This window comes from Amblyomma maculatum, chromosome 11, assembly GCF_055883805.1.
Source record: "Amblyomma maculatum isolate TAMU_Amacu chromosome 11, ASM5588380v1, whole genome shotgun sequence".
Lineage (NCBI taxonomy): Eukaryota > Metazoa > Arthropoda > Arachnida > Ixodida > Ixodidae > Amblyomma > Amblyomma maculatum.
This window is the reverse complement of record NC_139354.1, coordinates 32,097,326-32,124,100: the sequence shown is the minus strand read 5'-3', so window position 1 is coordinate 32,124,100 and position 26,775 is coordinate 32,097,326. Positions and strand designations below refer to the sequence as shown.

Here is a 26,775-nt window from a genome sequence, read left to right as displayed (position 1 = left end):
TGCTCGACTAGCCAGAATATTCAGCTCAAAAGGATTGCACCTTTTCTCGCCGTCAACCCTCCGCGAGTTCCACTCGGCCGCAATCTCACCGCAGTTGTCGCACAGCACGATCAGTTTTACGGCGAGGCCATAGCTCCGGTCGCTGGTAATTAAACGCACGCATCCACGACACGTTTTGCACCGCACGGCATCCAGAAGGATATTCACAATGCTGAGGTCAATTACCGCATAGGAGGCTGTTCCGTCCGCATCTGACTCTGCGGACGCACCACTTGCATCGGCGAACAGCGCGGTCTTTCGTGCCGTCGCCGGCGTCGATACCAGTCTATCAAGCGTAGCCTGCTCACGGGCACTCACTTGAGTTATGTCACTGTTAGTGACAGGCGCGGTATCAATACGTACACGACTGCAGTCGGCACGAAGAACGGCGCCGTTGTCCAGCGGAATCGGAGAAGCGTCGCCGCCCGCAACGTGATCGTCACACAATCCCGCAGCACTGGCACTTGCTTCTTGCACAGTATGCAACGAAGTCGCATTCTTAACGCGTTTCTTTGGTTGCTTTCGCCCGAACTTGTGCAAAGAGCGGTACTTCTTCGCGCCTGGCATGACTCTCGCGTTGCACTAGCGTGGTCGGCAGAAAGACAAAATGGCGTCACTGGGAGTCCGCATTTCAGGGCTAGCTTGCCGGAACCAACCAAACGACGCCATTTTGATCACGTGCCTTAACCGGCCAATAGTAGCGCGCGCTGCATGCTATCTTTTTGTTTGTTTTTTATGGGGAAGGCGGAGCGCACAGGGTTGCTTTCCGAAAGAAAAAATAAGCCGAAAGCGCGCGCTTTCGAACGAGACCAAAATCGCCGCGGTGGAGCGCGTAGTTCTCATGCGCCGGGCGATCGAAATTGGGTGTCGTTTGTCCACAATTTAAAGGGCAGTGGGTGTGGTACTGCATTTTTTAATCGCTATAACTTCATAAATACGCGGGGTATAAGGATGAAAATTTGCATGCAGATGCGGAATGGTGCGAGGAATACGAAAATGAAAAAATTGAAAATCCGATTTTCAGGCCGATTTTCGGTGCCAAAGAGCCGTGTCCCCCCTTAATGGAACAAAATTGGCACACAGAAGCACAACCACAAAACATGGACGTCTTAGGCTACTCGCCGTCAGAGTAGGCAGAAGCTCTTTCTAGCTTTCCACCAACCACAACAGGTCATCTTCAGTACCACTTAAGGGGTTGGAAATTGCACATTTCTTGAATGCACACATAACAATTGCTAGCGGGAGGGCCTTCCACACGCCGTGAATCCATCTTGCAATGTCCCCAAGCCTGCTCACAGAGCCAGTTGCTGTACGCTGTGAGCACGGCGCGCAAGCGATTCTTTACGGGCTTATTCAAGTAATGATACCATGATTTAAGCACACATTGAGCGGATGGACAAATGCCCAACCAAAGAGCCGAGGCGGCTCACCAAAGCCCACAGGCTTGCTGATACCGATGGCAATGTGGCTGACCATGGTTTATTGAGCTGCTTCGTTTTGGGTTTTGAGATATCAGTTTCGGTTTCAAGGTTTTCAGTTTTGAGTCCGAGTGTAATGCGCATGTATTTTTAAGCACTTAATTTCGGAAAAAAAGGTGCGCGTTACAATTGTGCGAATACAGTATATTGTGCTCCGTCAAGACTAATGAAAACACACTTCCACTGTCTCGATCTATGCAGCTCACATCTAAACGGGTGCTTATCACACACATACCAAGAAATAACAAAACAGCTGTGGCCTTTATCACCATTTCTATGAGTAATATGCCAAATCTCCCCCGACCTTCTATTTAGGAACCACTACAAATAGAGTGGGAGGGCTCCCTTACCTAGGAAGAACTTTAGTGACCCCACAGGTGTTGAGGCAGCCGCATCTTCGGGCGCCTTCAGGGGCTTGGCACGCATGGGCTTCACCTCCGGCCCCGATGGGGGCACCCGGCTCTCTTCACTCGAGCCACCCCCGCCGTCATCATCCATCGCAGAAGGGGGGGGAAGCTCCTCAGCTGCTGGAAGCTCCTCCTCATCCTCTGGCTCGTCCGGGGGCTCGGGTTTCACCTCAGGCTCCTTCTGCACATGACAGGCAGCCCAGCATGACGAAGTCTGATGAAGCAAGGGCAACTTGGCCATGGGTAAAAGTGTTTGGCCTCTACAGAAGGGGGGCTTACTGACCGACCGAGCTGGTGCAAATAATGATTCCTGTATGGCTGTTTCTTGGGCTAGTTAGTGGAGTTTGGCACCTTGGCGAAGCCCGAAGCGCAAAAAAGAATAGGACATAGAGAGACATGGAATGAAGTGCTAATTTGCAACTAAATTTTATTTGAAGCACGGAAGTATATATACAGAAGAAAGCACTCCAAAAAAGAGAAATAAGATGAGACTCATTGCATTCTCGTGCCGCGACAGGACTTCATCAGTGAATTTGTAAGAAAAAGAAATTGCGTGCCTCGATGGTCATGGCGTAAGCATGCAATGAGCCTCATCTTGTTTTCTTTTTTTGAAGTGCTCCAAATAAATTGTTAGCACTTTCTCCTGTGTCTCTTCTGCGTTTCAGGCTTTGCCAAAATGAGAAGTGAATGACTCCTGGTTTGAAGTAAATTCCAAGCGAGCAGTAAATTTCTTAAAATTTTGAACAAAATATTTCGAATACTTCCAGTACTCAAAATAGACTGAATGTCTGAAAAACCATCCACAAAAGTTTAACCTGCTACTTTCCCTGCTCTCGCACCGCCAATGGTGAAATGATTTCTTCCAATTCAAAAACATGATTCATTGGCGAACCCCCGGTTTTCGCGGCGCAGCTTTCCTGGGGACAATGTCAGCTCTCCCAGTGGTCATACCTGGTTGTGCACGTAGCATTTTTCACAGCACCATCGGCACTTTCACATTTGGAACAGGTAAATGAATTGATTGATTGATTTATTGATTCTTTTTATTGTTCTTTATTGCTATACAACTTTACATGGAACATTTATATTCGAACTTTAGGGAAATATGAAACAGAATTGTGGGAGTGGTCTAGATTTTCATTGTAAACGTACGGCTGCACGTGGGCAGATGTCAATGAGCAATTACATTTCACTTTTACCACAACTGCTTTTCCATTGAGTCTCTAAATTTGGTTTTGCTGTTATTCTTTCCTTCTGCTGCTATGCGGTCCTCTCAGGAGGGCAGAGGGTAAAATTCGTTGGAGGCTTTCAACCCACAAACCACAGCCATTTCCCCGAATGAGGACTACGTATGGTACAGTCTCATTAATTTAGAGATAAAAGGGACTAGAGATTTCTGTTTGAATCATCAGAAGTGCACCTCAATATACGATCCACAACTATACACGCTTTATTTTATGGATACCTGGACACACAAATAGTATTCTAAATCTATTATCTCTCCATGCAAGATTGTAAAATATGGGTGAAAGGAAGTGATATCCTTACCCAACCCGTACTTTCCAACAGGTTGTGCAGTTGCAGAAAAAGTTACCAATACTGCACTGGTTTGCCCAATAAAGTAACACCTCAGTAACGGGACCTAAAGGGACTGGAAAAAAGTGCTGGATTATCCAAAAGTGAGACGATTACAAGGAAGTAAAAAAAAAAATAACAGCACCGCCGCAAATTTGACTAACAAAGAACAGGGCTGTGCTCGTGCCCTTTCTATGCAAAACAGCATGGCCATAATTTTTACAATACCATCACGGCGTGACAAGCGTGCCTTATCAGCACACAGGACCGTATGGACGAATGTGAGGAAAGCACCACTAGCACCAAAACGACAAGACACCTTCTAAAAGAAGAGAGAGAGCCTGCCAACACAACAATCAGCGTCTGAATCAATATGCAGCTAGGCTCTGTCAGCACAGTCAGCATCATGGTCAAGAAATCACAGTCGCTGAGATAAGAAGTGATAGGATAATAGTGAAGGTAAGAGCGAGAAGAAGATAAGCCACCAAGACCTTGGTGGCTGTCAATTCTTGAACCCTGCGGCGTAAACTCTTAGCACAATACATGGCCAAGCGGGGGCAAGCTATAGTGACAACACAGCAGAAGTGCAAAGGCCTTTTCTGTTTCTATGTAAGGCTCTTGATTGGGTCATTAGCAGCACGTCTGATAGCTGCTATTGCCGAGGGCTGGTAGTGAAGCTCTCAAAATGTTACTATGCGTCGATGGAGTGACTCCAGTTAACATTGCTGCCCTTCAGAGCGAGTCTAAGGGGGAATGAGGGTCTAGAAAACTATTTTTCAACCTATCTTGCGGAAATTTGCATGTAAGCGCAGTATAAAATGCCTATTTTAAATATCTCATCTCGGGAGAACATATGGCAAAATAACGATCCAAATTAGGTTGTTTCTTACGGGCCATTATGGCAATTTCAAGTTAAAAAATACCTTCTTTAGGATCATGCAGACATTTCAAAAGGCTCACCGCACATCCCAGAGCTGTTTTATTCTTTAATTGCGATATATTAGCAATAAGACTAATGCATATTTGAAATCAGCATTCTGCACTGGCATGCAAAGTTTCAACAAGACAAATTGACAAATAATGAAAAAATTTTCAAAACTCTCATCTCCCCTCAAATGGCTGGAACAGCCGAATATTCAGTTTACGTGGTAACACAAACCTGACTGCACTGCACTGATGCAAAGCATTTTACCCAAAACTTTAAAAATTTCTTTGAATCAACTGCAAGTGCGAATTACCCGAGTGCAAATTAGCGCGTGTGTATGAAAAAACTACACAATGTGCAGCAACGCACCTTGACACAGTTCACGGCAGGACAGTGACTTCCGCTGCAACCCGCAGCACTGTTCTCATCCGTTCCTCCTCCTCCCCCCTCCCCATCCTCCTCTTGGGGCTCCTGCTTGGGATGGCGCCCCTGGTAGTAGAACTCAATCAAGCTCTTCACCGGTTTCCAGGGCAGCTGCACGGTGTAGACAGCACAATTCAGTAAGCACAGCCCTGGTGTTCTCAGACACGGGCTGAACAGTGGCGGGGCGAACGCATACAAACGCCATGTGAGATTAAGACAAATCATCACTTTTGAGAGTGGATAGAACATAGTGTTCAAAAGATTGGGAATCCTGAGGATACATAACCAAGCACCCTTGGATTTTTTAAATCTAAGCACCCACCCCCCTACTTTGGGCATTGCGATCGTGAAAAAAAAGGGGATGCTTAGAATAGAGTAAATATGGTATATTTCTGCAATAAAGTTGATAATTTAAAAAAGAAAAGAAACTGAGCTTTCCATTCGCACCTATAGAGAAAAAAATCGGCTGAATGCAGATAGCATTCCTTTTTACAGTGGAGCTGCCTGCACGAGAATCACCCAACTTGATATGTCGCACAGTAGCAAACTACACTGCTCTCCAGTTTGGCATTCGTAATTCGAAGAGAACTATCATGTTCTCCAATTTGTCAAAGAAACTGCTATACCAACCACCGAGGTGGTGACTCTGGGCCTGAATCCTTTCTTTGGCAGCTGCCTTTATTTTGGGGGGCACACGAAGATATAGGACCAACACTGCTTTCACAATTCTCGTCCTTCCGAAAAGGTGGTTCTGAGGTTTAAATCAACAATGAGCCCAATTATATTTTACACAGAGTGACAACCAAGATCAACTGCTCTTCTGCCAAACTAGGAGAGCAATGGCACATAAAATTCAGTTGAACTGACAAGCGTACTATGCAATGTGTCCTTGCATTTTTGCATTTTCTTTTTGCATGACTCCTTCTAAAGCGGGCAACTATACCTGCACTGTTCCACTCATTACTGGTCACTGCTAAACACAATCTGTCTGCAAAAAGAAAGAAATTCTCTATGCAAGAAGAGACTCACAAAGTCCTTCTTGATGGCACCGAAGTTCTTGCCGCACTCGTCGATGGCGCGCGCAAACAGGCTGGCCTCAGTGGAGGTCATGATCGCCGGCAGCGGCTGTCCCACCCGGCAGCCAGCGTCCTGCTGGCAACCATGGTGGGAGGCCACAAAGTCAGACAGGCCCCGCAGGGCCGTCTGCAGGCACTCGGGGCCCCCGCCCCGGCCCTCGGGACCCCACTTGCCCATGGCGCGCGCAAACAGGCTCACCGCCTTGGCCATCGACAGGTACTCGTCAATGCTCTGCTCCGACAGGCTCTCGGGCCGCCACCGGAGCGTCTCCAGGTCTTCCAGGCGTCGTCCATCACTCTCCCCTGACAAGGACACCGTGGGAGAGACGTACATTGAACAACCAGCACAGAGAAAAAAAAAACATCAGGCAAGAACAAGCAGATGGAACTGACAAAAGAGGCGCTGTTTACTGTGCTGTTTTCAAAAGCACAACAAACCAAGCAGTTAAACAAAAAATTTTTATCCGGAGGATAAAGGCAGCAGCACAGGAATTGGGTGTTTTTCACTTCAAAACACCCCAAGGACAAAAGGTCAAGCCTACAAAGGAGCAATTCACAATAGATGAAACTGCGCAGGGGGGACAGCCTTACTCCACCAGTCAGTTTCCAATGAGAGGACTTATCTACATGTAAGAATTCAGCTAAGCTAGTTGGTACTACTTTCCTAAAACCATGACTTATTGGAAATCAAAAGCTAGCATTTGCCCCCTGTTTGCATCACACCAGCACCTTTTACCACCTAGCAACCAGAAAATTAGGCAGGACTTTGTTTAAGGGAGAAAGAAGAAAGAAAAGAAGTAAGGTTCGCCCTCCTGTAAGAAGAATGGTCCTCCTGGCTAGATGTTAGACAATTCCTGCCAAGATCCTGCGCACCCGCTTAATTTCTGCAGGCCACTAACTCTTAGTCATTTTTCTTGCCAGATTATGTAACATCACCTTTGCAGAGCTCCTGTAACAATTCCTTACGGATGGATCCTTTGTAGCGAGGCAAAATGAAGCACACACTAGCCATTACACTAGCAGACTGCAAAGAACCAGTCACCAGTAAGCACAAATGAACAGTGCACAAGCAGCAAAACTGAACGCAGCAAACATCAATTTGAAGGTTGAGCTCACCTCCAAGCAAGAAGCATAGCGACAATGGCATAATACACAAGGAGCACCAAAGGAAACAAACTACACAAAATGTTGGCCTTGGAAAACGTACTCCCTCCTCCCCTTGCCTGCCCTTTAGGTTGTCCTGTTGCAATGCGACAGAATACAGTGCACTGCTCACCTGGCCTCAGCAGTGGAGGCACTGTGGCCTGGTACTGTCGGCCTACTCGGATGCGGTTGCGGTTGTTGTTGCGAGACTCATTCTCCCAATAAGAGTCAAAGTCCGCATCTGCATGAAATAAATAGACCCCACACTGGTCAGCACTTGCGATACGTACCACTTCCACAAGGCAAGCATGCTCACCATCATGCCTGGCTCTCACTGTCTTACCACACGTACAACTAGCATACAAATGACCCGACAACCGTTTCCAGCATCCCAGCCTATCCAATACATGCATCCCTTATGAAACCAAGGAGATCATAGGTGGAAAAAGTGACCATAAATGCATCATAGCTACAAATGTGGTACATGCTGCTTGACTAATGTCACCTGTCAGTAAGTGACTTAAAGCAGATGCAGCTGTTTTGCTGTAAGGTAATCGAATCTGAATAGATTCCAGTACCAGGCAGGGTCACACAAAGGAAGGTGACACTGAAACACAGTGTTTTGTTAGGGCGCGACGAATAAGGTGTGCCTAGATGACTAGCTCAACAACATGGACAAAGCCACACAATGGTGCACGCGAAAGCTTTGCTCCAACATTAAGCCGCACAGATGCGTCTTCACAAAGTGGATAAGCCCTTCTCTTGCTTTTATGTTTTCATTCAGAGCCACAAGCAAATGGGTGGCAAGTGCAGCATTTAATCAGTAGTCAAGATAATGATAAACAGTGAGAAAACACGTCGTCTAAATCCCATCTGAGCTGAGGTCTTAGGCAAACAGGTTTGTAACACAATGCTGCATAGGAAAGCATAGACTAAACATCAGTGTAACTATGTCAACCACAGAAAGGAGGCCACTCCCATATCTTTCCAATTAACCCTGCCCTATGCCAGCTGCAGCCAACTTATGTTAGTACACTTATTAATCTTATCTGACCACCAGACTCTTTGCCATCACTTGTCACGTTCCCCTTTTCCTGGAATGCACTATGTTATCAGAAGGGACCATCAATCCTCTGCTCTCCAAATTACAAGTCCTAACAATTTTCATTTCCTCTTGACATCAGCTGGGGCATTACTCGTACTTGTTCCATGATGCACTCTGCTCTTTACTTGTCTCTTGATGTTACGCTTAACATTTCTGTCTACTAACTAGCTGGATTGTTTGTATGCATTTTCAAAGCTTTTCACCACCTCCAAGTTTCTGTACTGACAAGATAGAACTGCTTCGTGCTTTCCCCTTGAAGGACACAGTTAGGCTGCTCTTCATGAGGTTGCAGTACAAGCTAACTGCACTCCATCAAATCCTAGTTCTCCTCAACTACTCCATTTTTGAAAGCACTACACTGCTGCCTCATAAAATTTAAGCATACCTAGTGAGCTGCATAAAGACTCCACCAAGAGAGTTGTGAGCACTGCACCGTAATGCAACATTTTAAATTATGACTCTCGAGCATGAAAGCAACAGCACATCCACAATTTTAAAAATTTTCAGCACCACGTTCAAAGCGATTCCAATTACGCAGCCCTCAGTAATGGACACTGCAGTGCATACATTATTAACTACCTTGATGAGCTTGCAAACATTCATCACTGCTTTGCCAGTTACACCCACATCTTCCATTACTCAGGCAATGCAGATTGAAATATGGGTAGAGCTAAAGACAAGAACAAGAAAGAAACATTAGCGCTACTTCTCAATGTGCACTCCAATTATCCCCAACTTTCCATTGCCGTCTACTATTTCGATTAGCCGTATACCAAGGCACTAATGCGACAATATAATTTGGGATCCGTTTAGTTAATATTAATAAAGTGGAAAGAGTACAAAAGAAAGCAGTCAGGTTTACCTTCAATCAATATGGCGAAACGTTGGTTAAGGAACTCAGGGATAGAGCAGGTTTGATTGCATTATCAAACAGAAATAAGATAGCACACTTGCGTTTCCTGTTTAAAGTTGTAAGTAGCAACACTCATGCATTTGTCACACTTTCTTCTAGTTACGCTACGAGACACAGAAAACATTTACTTTGCTTCCTTTTCAAACGAAAAATAATTCCTTTCAGTATTCATTCTTCCCTAGTACAGTTGTGGAGTGGAACGACCTCGATGGTGCGTCATTTGAGGTGGAAGACATCCAGCAATTTCAGGCGTTCATTGAACGTAGTGTGTGAAATTTAGTCATTGTCATTTACAGTCACTTTCTTGTTTTGTAATTCCACTCATGTGTCTACGGTTTGATGTATTTTATTCTTTTTGACATAATTTCATTATTGTTTTTGCTATTTTGATGTTCACTGTTGTCATTCCCAGCCTGCCACGACTCCTACCTTGGGGCTGGCAGTATTGCAAATAAATAAATAAACTAATAAGCGAGTTATGACGCCACGCTTTTCGGCACAATTTGCGTCACTTTCGAGCAGATGAAAAGCTTAATAGGTATGCGCAGGATTATGGATACTGTGGAAAATGTATTAGTGGTGTGCCCAGTGTATGTGTGCGAGAGGATAATGCCAACTACTTCCCTGAATCGTTTCGACAGCAGGCCTCTCTTGGAATATTTACTACTTACTGGCCGCTTGTGCAGACAGGCGGAAAGCTCTACAGGCAATGCAGGCTTTTTGCCGTTTCTTGAGTGACACGGAACTGGACTCGCATTGTAAGACAAATTACTCTGCCGTATGCTCATGTCATGCCTAGCGTTGGAGAACACAGCGTAAGATGAAACAGCACCTATTATGTGCGATGAAGCACCCGTTATTTGATGTTGACTGAAATGTCACGTCTCACTGCAGACCACGTGTAATGGTTTCATCACGACAATGCGCAAGTTCTGAGCGCATTTCTGTGGAATTACAATGCAGTCAAAGCATTGGGTGGCTGAATATGCTCACTGCTTCTAAAGGGGACTGGCAGTTTTTTCTAAAATGCACAGAACACAGCACTCAGGCAGGAAAAGTTGAGGGCCTCTTGAACCTAAGTTAGGGGGCATATTGCCTTTGCCCAATAAAAAAAAGAAGAAAAAAAAAAAAGAGGGATAGAAGTTATTTTTCAGAAACCAATGTCCTACACTATGACACTAGTGTTAAGCGTTAATTAGCACTCCCGAAACACATAGGCACATAGGTTAGCTACGAAGGCTCGAATTTTCCTTTAAGACTCGAAACTATCACAACTTTCTGTATTTTAGACACTGCCCTACACGCAGCCAGATCTTCACAGCATAACAGAAACTATTCAAATTGTACCTTGGGAACCGAATTATCATATCCTTAAGTTTTTTCAAAAAAAATTTTTGAAAATCATTTCACATCGGTCTAATTAATGCCCTCTGGGGAGTACCAAAGGTGAACTAAATTTTCAATAAGGAAACAATTACACATTAGCATCTAACCAAGTGCAGGCATATGGGTACAGAGTAAACAGAATAAAGCTGTACAGCTTTCACAGGAGCTTTGAAGCTGACGAAATTTTGTGCTGGTCTCGGGTCCAAACATGTAACCACCACTATGCCGGAGCAGTCGTTCTGCTATCTACACTAACCAGGAATGGAGGGTGAGGCTGAATTGATCAGCAACATTAAGTGGGAGCACAATTAGTCCTTTTACAAAGCAATACAAATAAAATTTACAGTCCTGCTCTCAAGAGGACATCGAGCGATGTCACAAAATGCATATTCAGTGTCTACATCTTCAACAAGCCACACTGGCGTTAGTCGTTGGAAAAATGGTTTCAGCAAGACAACTTGCACAATTCTAGCAAAAGTTACTAGACATCTGCCAGGAGAAAGTGTTGCATGGAGAGCCAACAAAGCATTCATTTTTCAGGTCTGCAGTTTGGAGACAAACATCATGTGACGATAGCTTATATTAAATTCCATAATAAGGTGCAGCCTTTTGTGCCGCAAGGTTAACAAACGGGCTACAGAAGGCAAAGCAGAGGTAGGCAACTCCCTCCCCCTTACAATGAGTGAGAAATATATGGTCACTCCTTAAAACCACTCCAGGTGGATGGCAGAACGGGAATACAGCAAATCAAAACATGTTTCAGTGTTTCCTTTGGGTGTAAACAGGCCTAGCACAGTTGTAGCTTCTTTCTAATAAGAATCAGAGGTTAGACTACACGAATAAATCAACAACTGCAAAAACCTGCAAAGCTCAAAATAAGTGTTGAACATTGCACTGAGCACCGAGTTGCGTAGCTATAGCATGAGTAAAACTAGACATCTGCCAGGCTTATGGCACAGATGTCTATGCAGAGAGGGAAGGCAAGATAACTGAAAAAAAAAAAGAGGGACAGAAGTGTTCATATGTCATGCCTAGCAAATGCAGCATACTAAAGCAATCATGTGAAAAAAGTGTTTGATTAGTTTTTTTTCTTTCTTTTTATAAGTTCATGTGGCTTTGAATTCCTAGCGCACCTGATCGTCATGCACGCTGCACCGTACACGGCTTGTGGCCACACATTAGAGACAATGTGCGGGCCACAGAACGGTTTACATAAATAGGGAAGAAGAAACTAGAGACAGAACCAGCTTTCAATAAGCAGTAGATGAGAGATTGAAACGATCCATGACTGGAGAATCCAAAGCCCACTATCCAGAAACAGTTCTAGCATTGTGCACGTTCCGCGCAATGTATAAAACACCTGACTCAGAAATTTGCCACCACTGCTGTAGCAATGATGCAATCACACAGCCGTACTCCATTCCCATAAGACTTGAATTTTAATATGCTACAAGTGAACTTAAAATGAATCTGCCTTCTCAAAGGACGTCCAGCAGAGGAAAATTATTAATGCTGAATTTAACCACACCTTCTACACCAGCTTATTTTCAAACACTGAAGCGAGCAGTATACTACGCTTCTCTTCACATGCAGTCGCAAGGAATTGGTCTCAGCAAAGTGATCAAATCCCCAGCAGCAAAATAATGACAAAGAACCCCCACCAGTGGAGCAAGAACAATGGTTTGCTCCCCTGGATCTCCACTGACTCGCACCTCGTGAAAAAGTAAAAATATTTGGCTTTATAATGCACATTTTTATTTACCAAAACTGTTCATCCGTAACCCTACGACAAGTTGCGCTGCTTTAGGAACTTCTTGACCACATGATGCCGCCACAGTCCACGAAAAACACAGTTTTCTGTAGCATGCAGAAATCTCATGCCTGTGCGATTCTACCTTCATTCGTATGGATGAAACAAAAAGACAGACCTGTGAAGCATGTAGGCATACATCTCCCAGCTCACCTTTTGACAGCCTGATTTATGTCCGATCCACACAATGGCACACAGCTGGAGACGCAGCTCGTCATTTACAAAATTCTCAGGGATGCAGCCGATGCAGATTGGGGGAATAGAAGCTTAACAGAGCTAAGATGACTTGATATGTGGTCAGGATCTTTTCAGACACTAAGTCTGAGTCTCCAGACTAGGCTCGCCGCGTTTTAGTATGTATGGAAACACAGCTGTTTTCATGACAAAAGGGTCTTTAATGGGGCCGTTCATATTCCCTCTGTTCTCGAACACACTCCAAGAAGAAATTTTAAGCAGCACTACAGAAACACTAACGTGGAGTTTAAAATTGTTTTTGTGTGATAAAAATTTCCACTTAGTTTAGTTTATCACTGTTAGCTAGCCAATGGCATGACCTGCTTGCTAAAACAGCATGCCCAACATGACATTTCACATCACAATAGTCCACACAGATGTCTATAAAGTAGCTTTTATATTATTTTATATCAGTGCATGAAAGCTACAAATCAAAGCTGAAGGGTTAAAAATCATATCGCACAACGTACCCTGCAACATATACACCATCCAGTCTCTTTCATGTTCCTATAAAGTGACCTTACATATGAATGAGTCCAAATGCAACCATTTTTTTTTTCACACTGGTTATACAGTTATATATCGGCAACCCTGGTATGTATTCATGCCGCCACATCATCACTCAATACAAGTTTGGTATGGTGATATGGCACTCGTCTTTTAGGATTGCAATCTACACTGGTACTCAGAACGTTATCAGATCGACTTCTGTAGCATGAAGAAGCTTGAGGTGAACCCTATAATGAGGTTTTTATAAGACTGCTTGAACATGCCAATTCTGCCAGAACAGCCAATATTGCAATGAACCACACAAGAGCAGCACCAGCTAGCATGGATAAACGTGATAACGATGCCTAGGCAAACGCACCAAACTTGCAATCTTGTAAAAAGTGAAGTTTCTGCATTGAGGAAGGTGTGACACCACTTCCTGTGTGCTGAGCACTGAGGCACCCATAGGGACCAGATTTAAATAAATCATGTGGTTTCAATGCATGTAGTTGTTGCACAGAATTATGCAAAAGAAAAGCGAGTTTGGTTGAAGCACTCGACTATGCTCGAAGCAGCAGAGCAAAGCACAACAATTTAGTCGCAGTACGCCGGAAGTGCAAAGCCTATGAATAAGTCACTACCACTCATCAATGCCTTCAGCAACAACGTTTGCACGCAATCATGCATGGCATCGTGGAATCTTAGTGCGCTTGAGGGACATCCGAAACGAGTCCGTAACTCCACCTTCTGGGACACTGTACTCTACATGGAAGAGTCGCACGTTCGATGCAGTGTGCCGTGAGCACGTAGGTGCGCGTGTGGATGCCAGCCGTGTCCGGCAAAACGAGCCCCCCCGCTGGATCCGCTGTGCGGAGCGGCGTGCGATCACAGCTGCCGTCGAATCTGCCACACACGACCGCAAGAGTCTCGTCCGGTCAGAGCACCGGAACAGGCCATACGTGCGAGGCGCACGCCGAAAACGGCCACGGCACTGGAGGCGTTTTTTCCGTCAAAAAAACACGAAGCTTCTTTCTTTTTTTTTCGCTTCCCCCTCACTTTACGAGGCCACCTTCTGCAACCGTCGTCGCGCGCGCTGCCCCTGTCGAGAATCGGTGTCGACGAAATCCGTGTTCTCGCACGGCCCGCAGCGACGACGACGGAACAGGGCGAGCAGAGGGAAAAAGCCGAAGAAAAAAAAAAAAAAAAAGCAAATTAAAAGCAGGAAGGACAGACTGCCGTTCACTTCGCTGTTGGCCTGGCAAAATTTGCGGTCGCGTATCGGGCACCAGCCGCACCCTCGAGGTCCGATCGAGCGGGCTCGAGCATGCACGGTGCGCCTGAGACGTGCACTGTCCACAGATCGCGCGTTAATTAACAGCCGCACTAATTGCGTTAAGCCCAACCATCATCGTTCGGGCGAGTGGTTCCCCCCCCCCCCCCCCCCCCCTCCCGTCGATGAGACCGACAGCGGATCACTATTGAGATTGCTCACCTGATACATCCATTAATGCACGATGACTAAACTTGAAGCTGTCCGGCTCTGTGCATGTTTCATGTTAGCACACGCAACAGGAAAACTGCACGAGTCCTTCGAATGTTTACGAACTGTCCAAAATAAACTTCGGAATCCCACACAAGCACGGAAACGCCGAACGGGTGAGGCTGAAGCCAACTTCTAGCGATAGACGTTGATCGTCGCCACCGTAGCGACACGTCTGAATTGACATGGGTGAGTGAAGACAGATGAACCATCAACCAAAAGTAACGAAAACGATAAACGCATTGCAACTATGCGCATCTAAATTTTTGCTAAAAGTGAAAAGAATACTAATAAATAATACTTCGCTTCATGATTCTCCCTTGTGTACTTGCCCTAACCGACATCGCAATCAGTGCGTACGTGAGAATAAAAGAAAGGTAAAAGAAATGTAAATGATCGCTATTCAGCCGACTAATCTAGCACAAGTCGTAGAACTGTACTGTCGCACACTGCCATCACTTTTACCGACGATCAACGCACACTGTTTTTCTGCTAAGTGTCCAGCATCAGATACGATCGGCCAGCCCTATTGCACAGTAGTACATAGCCGGTGCGTTAGGTGACGCCACATAAACGCGCACTAGAAAGCGCGCCCGTTTTTAAGCATTACACGCGTCGTCATGTTTCCGGAACAGCAATACAAAACGAAACGAACGAAATTACTGCCTTTCCTAGCTGTGTATGTCGCAATCAGTGCGTACGTGAAAATAACAGAAATCTAGCTGGTCACTATTCAGTCGACTAATCTGGCACAATTTGTACAGTTGTACCAGAGTCCTGCATGGTTGTACTGTCGCACAGTGCCGTCCCTTTTACCGACGACCAACGCACACCATGGCCAAAGTAGCGAAAGCTACATCGCCCCTTCTCTTTAATCTGGCCATGGTGCCAATAGCGAGGAAATTGGAAAGCATGCCTGGAATTCGTCACGCACTCTACGCCGACGACATTACGGTGTGGACGACGACAGGATCAGCGGGAGAAAAGGAAGACAAATTGCAAAGAGCCCCGCGGATGGCATTGAAGAAATTGCAAGAAGAAACGGCATGCAATGCGCCCCTGAAAAAACCGAGTTCATTAGAATCCACAAGAAAAACTTCAAGGCAGAGCCGATTAAAATTCGGCTTCAAAACCAAGAAATCAAAGAAGTAAAAACCTTGAGGATAGGTATGTGGCTACAGAGCCACGGGGAAAGAACGCACACAATCAAGCTACTAACTCGGGACACCAATCAGGTCTGCGGCATGATTCGAAGAATAGCAAACAGAAACGCGATCAGAATAGTAACCGCGATGATAGTCCCCCGCTGGACCTATAGCCTCCCGTACCACAACGTCACCAGAACGGAATCACAGAAAATTGATGCGCAGTTTCGTAAAGCTTATAAACTAGCACTCGGATTACCAAGTCATACATCCAATGAGGCTGTTATGGCAATGCCCCCCCCCCCCCCCCCCCATCTCGGCCACCTACGAAGAACACAAAAAAAGCATTCCTGGTCTGCCAAAAACGCAGACTAGAACAAAGTCGGACTGGTAGACACCTACTGAATTACGTATGGGACGACCCATCGACGAGAAAACTAACCCCCTAAGAGAAACACTCACTCCCGAAAGCAGAGCTGAATACCAGGTCCTTCCAATTCCCAAAAACATGGACCCCCTACACAACAGCGAAAGACGAAAAGTGAGAAGTCGCCACATACAAAACAACGTCGTCAGAAACAATAGCGACATACTCTATGTACACGCCAGTCCATATATGGGGAGAAAAGCGGCGGTAGCCACCACAGTTGACCACACCGGAAGAGAGGTGATCAGCTCATCGATCAAGAATACATAGAAGATGCAGAGGAAGTTGCAATCGCCCTTGCAGTTAAACACGCCAGCAGCCAAGGTAGAAAACACATAATACTGAGCGATTCCCAAAAGGCCCGTCGTGCCTTCCTCCTGGGGCGCGTACGCAAACAGGCACACCGAATAATGGAGCAGGAAAAAAATACGGGCAACATGAAGGACACAATCACGTGGATACCGGCACACGAGGGAATCGACCGCAACGAGGCTGCCGACAGGATAGCCCGAGGGCATACTCTCCAGGCACCTGCGTCAGCTGCCCCAGAGCCTTCAACCCCTCTCACATACGCGGAACTAATACAGTACTTCAAATTAGAAAGAACACGATACGCAGGACCGCACAAGGACCTCAGCAGACAGGAGGCAGTAACCTGGAGGAACATACAGGCTAGGACATTCCCAAACCTAGCAAAGTACCACAAAATCTGGCCCGAAAAATTCAAAAATAACACATGCACTGCATGTGGTGAAGTCTCGGACATCCTTCACATGATATGGAACTGCAAAGAGCAATTAAAGAAATATAAAGCTCGAGCGCTCAGCCAAGCGGAGTGGGAGGCAGAGCTGGCCCACACGGGTGTCTCTGAGCAGCGCAGCCTGCTCACCAGGGCCCACGCTATTCCGTTAAACAATTAAAGTTTACTCTCTCTCTCTCTCGCTGTGGCGGAGCGGTGCTCCGAGAGGCGAAACGAAGAGACGTCCGTGTGCTGTGCGATGTCAGCGCACGTTAAAGATCCCCAGGTGGTCGAAATTACTCCGTAGCCCTCCACTACGGCTCCTCTTTCTCTCTTTCCACTTTTACTCCCATCTTCCTCCCTTCCCTTACGGTGCGGTTGCGGCGTCCACAGAAAACAAGTGAGAGCGTTACCGCGCCTTTCCCTTCCTATAAATATAAATAAATCAGAGGAGGCACAGAATGACCTCGAACTGTTGCCTAGCAACCGGCGTAGCTTCGGACGCTGCGCACCTCGCCGCGGTCACTGCCACCGTTTGGTATGACTTCACACCGCTTGCCTCATCGTTGAGCTCGCCTCGCTAATACTTAGACCAATAATTTGGTTGGTTGGTTGGTTGGTTGGTTGGTTTGTGAGGTTTAACGTCCCAAAGCAACTCAGGCTATGAGAGACGTCGTAGTGGAGGACTCCGGAAATTTCGACTACCTGGGGTTCTTTAACGTGCACTGACATCGCACAGCACACGGGCGCCTTGCTTTTCGCCTCCATCGAAAAGCGGCCGCCAAGGCCGGGATTCGATCCCGCGTTCTTGGGAACAGTAGTCGAGCGCCGTAACCACTGCGCCACCCCGGCGGGGTACCAATAATTTAATTAGGCAGTTAGAATAACTGGCTAATTAACTTATTGGTCTAAGTATTAGCGAGGCGAGCCCAACGATGAGGCAAGCGGTGTGAAGTCATACCAAACGGTGGCAGTGACCGCGGCGAAGGCAATTAGAATAACTGGGCCCCGCCGGGGTGGTGCAGTGGTAAGACGCCCGACTACTGTGCCGGAGTTCCCGGGTTCGAACCCGACCACGGCGGTTACGTTTCGATGGAGGCGAAACGAAGTGGCGTCCGTGTGCTGTGCGATGTCAGTGCACGTTAAAGAACCCCAGGTGGTCGAAAATTCCGGAGTCTTCCAATACGGCGTCTCTCATAGCCTGAGTCGCTTTGGGACCTTAAACCCCACAAACCAAACCAAACAGAATAAGTGGTTCACAGGAAAGGAAAGGCGCAGTATCGGTCACACTTCTTATGTGGACATGTGAACCGCACCGTAAGGGAAGCGAAGAAGGTGGGTGTGAAAGTACCAAGGACTAAAACGGGTTCACGTGTCCACAGAGCAAGCGTGACAGATACTGCGCCTTTCCTTTCTTGCGAACCAATTGTTATTATCATTAAACAAGAAGTGGATTCATGAAAGTAGAGCCGAAAAGGGACATAGGAAGGGATTGGCACGCATTTAAAAGTACCAAAAACTAAAATTTGTAAACAAGAAGTGAATTAATGGGAAATTGAGGATGTGACGTCACGCAACTGGAAGTAGAGCCAAAAGAAGAGCATAGGAAGGAATTGGCGCGCAGTTTGAAAGTAAAGTGTGTAAACAAGAGGAATGAAAGATTCCACGGCCTCCCGGGTGTAGATATCTCGGGCGAGACTGTTAGCAGCCTCATTGCCTGGAATACCCTCGTGAGCCGGGACCCACATGATGGAGGTCGCTCTATCCAATACCGATTGTACAAGTATCCTAACTGCTTTACGGTGCTTCTTTCGAAACAATCCCCTTATTAAAGTTTCTTACTGCCATCTTGTTGTCGCAAAGTATGAATTTGGCTTTGGTGCTCCTGCAGGCTAATGCCAGAGCAGCCTCTTCCGCTATGAGCTAGTTTCTAGTGTTGAGGGATCCGGTGACCATGGCTTCGTAGTCTCCATCGATTACTGCTATTACAGCCGCCCCTTCTAGGCCGCAGACCACATCGCAGTACGCAATTTGAGTAGCGTCTACCCCTCGTAGCCTTTTTCTTATAACTTTGACTCGAATTGGAGCGATCTTCAGTCTTTTTCGAACTTGAAGATCTATTTCTGCTGCCATGTATGACAGCTCCCTGTAGTTTTCCCCTATGCTTGCCAGGTCCTTTCTTCCTGCCTTCGTGGAACTCAGTCTCCAGAGTTGTGCCTCCCTCACCGCTGTAGCGATTTCACGCCACGTATTATGTACCTCCGTTTTCAACAGCTTCTCAGTTGAGACGCTGGTGGGAATTCCTAGAGCTCTTTTATATGCCCTCCTAATCAGAATATCTAGTTTTTGTTCCTCGATCTGGCTTAGATTTAGAAACGGGGTTGCATACGCGATCCTGCTGATAATAAACGCGTGTGTTAGGCGCAAGAGGCAGTGCTCCCGCAAACCCTCATCTTTGAGATTCTACAGAATATTCCAGTTACTTGAGACACATAACTGGCTAACTTGTTTATGACTATATTGTTTGTTTGTTTGTTTGTTTCATTCTCTTGGAGAAGGAAACCTAGAACTTTGATTACTGGCACCCTAGGCACCCTATTGCCCGCTCCCAGCATCTCCACCGCGGGTAGAGTTTTGGCAGGCGTCTTTCTTTCCTTTTTTTGTTCCTTCGATGAGAGTATAAAAACTTCAGACTTAAGCGGAGAGCAGGACAGTCCTCTGGAAAGAAGGTATTTTTCTACCGTCTCCGCCGCTATCTGAAGTCTATGCGAGATATCGGCATTGGAGCCCCCACTTGTCCAAATAGTGATATATTCAGCGTATATGCTATGTTGGATCCCCTCTATTTGTCTTAGGAGAGGGGAGAGTTTCCTCATAGTGAAGTTGAACAACATGGGGGAGAAAAAAGATCCGGGACGAAGGATCCGCTCATCAAATCACGGCTGCACACAGAAATGAAAGTTTAGACCTTCCACCTCCAGATCGGTCTCTCACACCTAACGAGTGCAGAGACTGGAAAAAATTACAAACTAACAGATTCTTTCCATCTTATTTATACGGGGAGGGCGAGGAATCTCCAAAGTTCTGCACGAAATGTGGGATAATAGCCAATCAGGATCATCTCATTTGGGAATGCCCCAATTCTCCCGGGCATATTGATGGAATCAGAGAGAAACAAACCTGGGATGCCCTCCTGCGGAGCCGGGCTCCAGAGTAGCAAGCTCGAGTAATCCGTCTGGCACGGGACGCTTTGCGAAAGACGTACCCACTGCGGGGCTCCCTCTCCCTTGGAGGCCACCCAGGGTACGTCTTACTGAGGGAGCGGAGGGGCCTCTACATCGACGGCAATAAAGTTATCTTGAACTTGAAGTAAATTAAGCAACTAGAACCAACCAGAAGCAACCAACAGCAGCTTCCGTGCTTTCGCATTACAGCAATGCAGACTCTGCAATGCTCTAGAATTTTTATTTATTTATTTTAGAGGTGTCCAGCAGCAGGTAACATCGACCAGCTAATATGTACGGAGCTATGGCACCCTGGTAGTACATCGCCCGTGAGTTAGGTGGCGCCACGTAAACGCGCACAAGAGAGCGCACCCCATGGCGCACCCGTTTTCAAGCATTGCAAGCTGCGTCATGTTCCCGGAACAGCAGTATAAACGAAATAACGAAATTATTGGCTTTCCTAGTTGTGTAGGCAGTAGTTCCGTCTACTGGGAGCCAAGAATTATTCCCAGAGAAACGTGTGCAGGCACCGCATATGTGTGTCCGTCGGAAGTTTCGGATTAGCAGATGATGAGGGAGTGGTTAAAAAAAAAGAGGGGGGGGGGGGGGCTATCAACCCCCTTGTTAATCTATACAAAACGCATTTTACAATTTACTACATAGAACAAACGCCGGAACATCGCTTGAGCGTACACTTTTCCTCAGATTATGCGGACAAACTGGCATCAAATTGCAACTACTGCTGGAAATGGCAGGGCACGCACACGTCCTCTCGCAAAAAACCAAAAAGGAGTATCCACGAAAAATGAATTTCTCAAGGAATTTTTTGCTTGGCTATTTCGACAGCGTAGAATGATTGGCTATGTGTGAGCACAAGTCTGAAGGCGAATTTAAACTCTCTTGTACAGCAATGTTTTTACAAAAAGTGCGATACTATTAATATAAAAACAATGTTTATTCCTCCACACAGTTTCATCATGCGGCAAACTAAAGGGCGCTACAACATTTTCACATATACTTTCCACTTTTAAAGAGAAAGCATTTTAAGTATGTAAATTTACATTTTGACAAACATTTCTCGCCTTTGCACTAAGAAATATATACGCTTAACAAGACCACAAAACTTCAACCCTTATATGGGCCGTGGGCATACGTATGTCTGCCATTTATATTTTCAAAACAAATGTATTTACGTTTTTAAACCGAGTTCGGGCCTTTTACTGAAAGAGTTCGTTGATGAGATCTTCAACTTTCACTCACCTGATGAGCACCTCCACTTCCAATCAGTTATGCGTGCGACCCTCGGCTCGTATCTCTCGCTGGTCGATCTCTAGTCCCGTATCGAAGAGACGATGTGGAGGAGACTTAAAATATGCGCAGGTTTACAGGAGAGCAGACTTTACATGTGGTTTATACATTTCTGTAACAGCACAGATAATCAGAGGCATAACTGGAAGCATAACAGAACTGCCGCCTGTGAGCTGTTGCCCCAGATACCTCTGGAATTCAACTGCATCGCGATCGCCCAATAGGATTCGAGCCACTTCAACTTCACATACCATGTGACGTCACATCTCCGCACTCGATCGGTGCAGCTGCGATTCGCGCCGTGAGATCGGAGGTCCTGTCTGGCAGGCGGCGAAAGAGAGGTGTTGTCTTACACGCCGCGTTCCGTCGTCATATGAGCTTGCTCCGCATCGTCCCCTTTGGACTGTATAATCCGGACGCCCAGCCATCTTAGCAGGCCAGCAACCAATGTGCGTTTGGGCGAGTTGCTTCACGTACCATCGTGAAAGCGCAAAGAAAGACAAGCAAAGAACACACACACGAGTTCTTACTTCCAACCGCAACGCGCAGCGGTTCGGAACGATTCCTTCGATTTGTTCCGGTTTGGATTCAGTTCCAAGATGGCGGGAAAAAATCAGGTTCGGTTCGGTTCCAGTTCTGAGCGAAAATTCGGGTTCGGTTCCGGTTTTCGGCTCGGTTCCGGTTCGACGCCCTGGTCTCGGCCACACTAGCCGAGATTCGTCCTATTTAGCGTATTTAGCTGCGCAGAGGAAACTTCGATATTAAAGACGACGATGTTCACTGCACAGTGCGAGAGTGCGTTGCAGTTGGAACTTGATGAAGACGATATTTGCATGCATAGCGCGAGAGTGCGTTGCAGTTGGAACTTGATGAAGATGACGATATTTACATGCATAGCGTGAGAGTGCGTTGCAGTTTTACACGAAGCGACATCGGCTGCGGCGATAGCATAGTATACAGTGCTCACGTGCAATGTACCACACAGTGGCTGTGTGGTAACGTACGTATCAGCCACTGTGCGGTAGGTGGTCAGTTATGGCTGTCGGTGGATTGCGCGACCCCCTTGTTTCCTATGTGCACAAGTACGCGGCACAAAAAGCAGGGTCAAAGGGCTCTCAGTGTCAATGGTCGAATCCTAGCAGAGTGCCATGTCTCTCTCTCTCTCTCTCTCTCTCTCGTGCAATGTTTTCTTTACACAATTTCGTTACAACCAAGGCCGCGTGGTATGCGCTGTTGCTATGCGATATGGATTCGCGCCGTTGCCATGGCGACTGTCATTCTTTACACATTGTGGTATAACGACCTTGACGAATATGAGCAGCAGAGCTAATTCTCTAGAAATTGAAATTATACCTATCGAAATCCCTACTGCTTTCACTGGGACTCATCGTTCAAATGGGAATTCTTTTTTTTTTCAGCCCGAGAGTCCAAATGGACTATCCAATTGATTTCATTGGGAATTTAGATTTCAAATCTATAGTTGATTAGGAATTATCATTCATAATGAATAGTCCAATTCGTTGTATTTTGAATTCTCGTTCCAGTTGGACAGTTCAAATGTACTCCCTGTTGATTCTAACTTGATAGCTTATTTGGTCATAGAAGTTAGCAATGAATTTGGAAGAAAGCGCTGCCATTTAGGCGCACTGCAGTGACATTGGTTGTTCATGTTCCCAATCGGTACTCAGTTGGATCAATCTTTATCATCTGGAGAACCCGATTCGTCTTACCAACTACATGCAATAGATCTCAGTAACCTTATGAAATTGGTCTTTAGAACTGCATCATATTTATCAGTGTTAACATTCGCATATTTGGCAAAGCACGCAGAACTATTATGTTTCAATACCAGCTATAATCAGCCTACCTTACTAAATCATATTCAACATCTACACTACCACTGCGGTCAAAATTAAATGAAAGAAATGCACTCAATTGGAAAGTGCCACTGGCCCCAGTATGAGTGTCTGATGGGATAATATAAGCGGGAGCAGAAGCGTGTTGAGTATGTATGTACTTATTGACATTATGCTAGTTGTGTCTGAGACGTATCCTTACCCGTTGGCCTTGATTTTCGTAAAGGAATTTAATTATGACTGCTTTCACGTGCCTACTAAAAATTAAATCGCCATTTTTACATTTGCCCCACTTGGCATGTCCCATTCCCAAAGGACTGATAGTGCGCGATGAGTCTCACCCGCATAAGTCTCACCCGCAAGCTGACTGCAATCAGTAGTAAATTTTTAATTGGTTCCAACAGGCTTTTTTTTTTTTTACTGATGAATAATCTCTAAATAAATTTTAGGTAATAAAAGAATTGAACGCGTAATTGAGAAAAATTGCCAAACAAACTGTCATCGGCAATAAACTCTCCGAAGTATAGAGCAGCCGACAAGGTGCAGGCTCCGTATACCGCTTCGTATCTGCGGAAGTACTATATGACCCGGATCTGTCTTGGGTATGTCAACCGGAAGTCCACATAGCCCCTTCAGCACGGATTCAGTTCACAATATACACCTCAGCCTCATTAATGCGTACTTATATTTTTAGAGAGGGATGCACCCGCCAGCAACCTCACTAAGTTAATTGTAGCGATGCTCACTCACTGGACATAGCTCGACGGACCCTAAGACGGCATAAACAGAGCAGAAAGTCTCAAAGATTGCCGAAACGCCGCTCACGCTAAGATAGAAAACATCGTAATCTATCGCGTCCGATGCTTACTACACTTACTCGGTGCGCATATCAGTATGTTCGTAGTAAATGACATAAAAAGACATGGGTTCTGCCTCCATCTAGACAAAATAACGTATACATCTGAGGCTGAAATCAGCGCTAACAGAGACGAAGCAGAGACGAAGCGCTGTTTTTGGCCTCAGATCATGCACCAACCAGCCCAAATTTCCATCATTTTTAATGTATACATAGCGGCTTCACAGCAAACGTGCATAGGGTACTTTAAAATACTTTGAACTGCCCATATGTCAATTACTCCATTCCAAATATACAAAAAATGCGCTTCCTGTTCTTTCCAGATGATATTTTTGAATCTTACCTTTAAGGCTAGCATTTGACGCGGCTGTCCTCTTGAACCAGAACAGGAAAGTGTTCAGGGCATGAAGGAAAGTTTCGCTGATCGTGCTCGACGAGACTGAGTCAACCTATGAAAAAAAGAACGCGAGCTTCTCTCCAACGCCTCTCTGTCTACTCGTTTTGCTGTCTATGGATGTACGCTATTTGTGTTAGTCCGTTTTCTTTACCCGCAGCAAGCATCACATGAGCCGGCGGAGAGCCGCGCTACCGGCAGGATCAGGCTGGCGTTGTTGTTGTTGCTGTGGCTGTAGGAAGAAGGAAAAGAAAATACACGGGCCTGCTACTGGCTGTGTAGCCGAGCCACCTCAGCTGATTTATTTATATTTATAGGAAGGGAAAGGCGCGGTAACTGTCTCACTTGTTTTCTGTGGACACCGCAACCGCACCGTAAGGGAAGGGAGGAAGATGGGAGTGAAAGTGTGTAGGGCTCGTGGGACGGGAGAAGCAGCAGGCATGGCGGGACTGTTCCGGCTGGTCCCTCTCCGGCAGCGGCCACATCCTCGGGGTCACAGCGCAGCTGGGCTCGTGGCGCCGTGGGGCGCCACGAGCCCAGCTGCGCTGTGACCCCGAGGATGTGGCCGCTGCCGGAGAGGGACCAGCCGGAACAGTCCCGCCATGCCTGCTGCTTCTCCCGTCCCACGAGCCCTACAAGTGGAAAGAGAGAAAGAGGAGCCGTTGTGTAGGGCTACGGAGTAATTTCGGCCACCTAGGGATCTTCGTGCAGACAGGAGAAAGTAGAGGAAAAAGAAAAAGAAGAGGGAGAGAAAGACGCGCGCCGCAACAACAGCCGTCGTCTACCACCTAAGCGGTAACGGGTGCAATGACGGCCTACAACAGATAAACATTTGGTGGCTGGCTAGCCTCCGCCGCAAGCGGCGTTGACCTACCGTCCCAGCTCCGTAGGACCTGGCACAAGTGTTGAGTGCCTTCGGATACACTGCGCAGCGACCGCATCCGGCCTGTTTAGAGAGGTATCACGTTCCACTTCGCAGTTCCTCGCTGCACGCGCTGTATACTTTAGATTGCGCAATCCGCTGGTAGTCTTCGTGGCCAGCTAATGAAGAAACTTAGTGGGGTTAAACGGCGGCTCAGGCTATGAAAGACGCCGTATTGGAGGACTCCGGAAATTTCGACCACCCGGGGTTGTTTAACGTGCAGTGACATCGTCCAGTACAAGGGCACCTTGCTTTTTGCCTCCTTCGAAAAGCGACTGCTGCAGCCAGCATTTGATCAAGCGGCATAGCCACTGAGCCACCCCGGCGGGGCTTAATCGATCAGTCAATCAATCAATCAATGCAGGATAGCCTGAATAACAACAGAGATGACTATCAACGGATGGAGAAGCTGTGTTGAGGCTCGAAGCCCCAACGGTAGCGTTGGCCTTGCGGCTCGGGGTCCAGCGGAAGGCATCAGCACTCCCGGTAAATGACGAGGCATGAAAAACGTTAATACTGAATCCCGTAGGAACGGCCAGGAAAGCAGGCCCGAACAGAAAAATGGCACGCTCACAAAGCAGGTGTCTCGACGTCGTCTCGTCATCGTCTCTGCATTGTCTCTCTCAGTTGTTGTTGTTGCCACTGTAAGAAAAAGGAAAAGAAAATGTACGAGCCTATTACTGGTTCTGTAGCTGAGCACCTCCGCTGCTCATTTATTCATTTATTTATAGGAAGGGAAAGGCGCGGTAACCGTCTCACTTGATTTCTGTGGACACCGCAACCGCGCCGTAAGGGAAGGGATTTTGGATTGGATTGGAAAACATTTATTTCGTCGCTCAAGCAGGTCGATGGAGAGACGTACTAGATGGCCGCTAGTCCATGGCTGGCGGCGACCTTATTAGCCCGCTCGATGGCCCGTAGTTGAATCTGCGGGTCCGAGCTGACCAGCACGGCTTCCCACTGCTCGGGAGAAGGGAGCTGTATTAATTCCACCGCAGGTGGATCATTTGCGCAGTTCCAGAGAATATGATCATATGTCGCTCTTTCGCCGCATTTACTGCAGGTTGGATTGTACTGGCCTGGGTACATCAGGGCAAGCACCGCCGGATTTAGGAGAGAGCGTGTTTGTAGTAGTCGGCGCCAGGTAACTTCCTGTGCCTTTGTTAAAGATTTGTGGGGGGGCGGATATGTGCGCCTTTCCAGCCTGAAGTGATGGGTAATGTCATGAAAAGAAATTAACCCGTCCTTCGTGAAATTCGGGTCGGAGGGCGCGCTCACTGCCCGGTCGACGAAACCTCGGGCTTGCGCGTGAGCCGCCTCGTTCCCCGGATTAGACGAGTGGGCCGGGACCCAGATTAGTT

The 26,775-nt window shown here is 46.6% G+C and overlaps 1 protein-coding gene across 3 annotated transcripts in view; it reads right to left on the bottom strand.

The window, feature by feature from the left end:
• Positions 1 to 14,979, bottom strand: part of LOC146173416 (uncharacterized) — a 40,097-nt gene extending 25,118 nt beyond the window's left edge. Inside the window, exons 1-5 of one of the 3 annotated variants that reach the window (XM_084584252.1) lie at positions 14,496 to 14,979; positions 7,200 to 7,307; positions 5,877 to 6,226; positions 4,794 to 4,958; positions 1,868 to 2,105 (exon numbers count right to left, since the gene is read on the bottom strand). In XM_084584252.1, the coding sequence (XP_084440378.1) occupies positions 1,868 to 2,105; positions 4,794 to 4,958; positions 5,877 to 6,226; positions 7,200 to 7,307; positions 14,496 to 14,508 (874 nt within the window). In that variant the 5' untranslated portion in view covers positions 14,509 to 14,979. The remainder of the gene's footprint in view (positions 1 to 1,867; positions 2,106 to 4,793; positions 4,959 to 5,876; positions 6,227 to 7,199; positions 7,308 to 14,495) is intronic. The other 2 variants (XM_084584253.1, XM_084584251.1) reach the window with 2 other exon arrangements.
• Between the last annotated feature and the right edge of the window lie 11,796 nt (positions 14,980 to 26,775).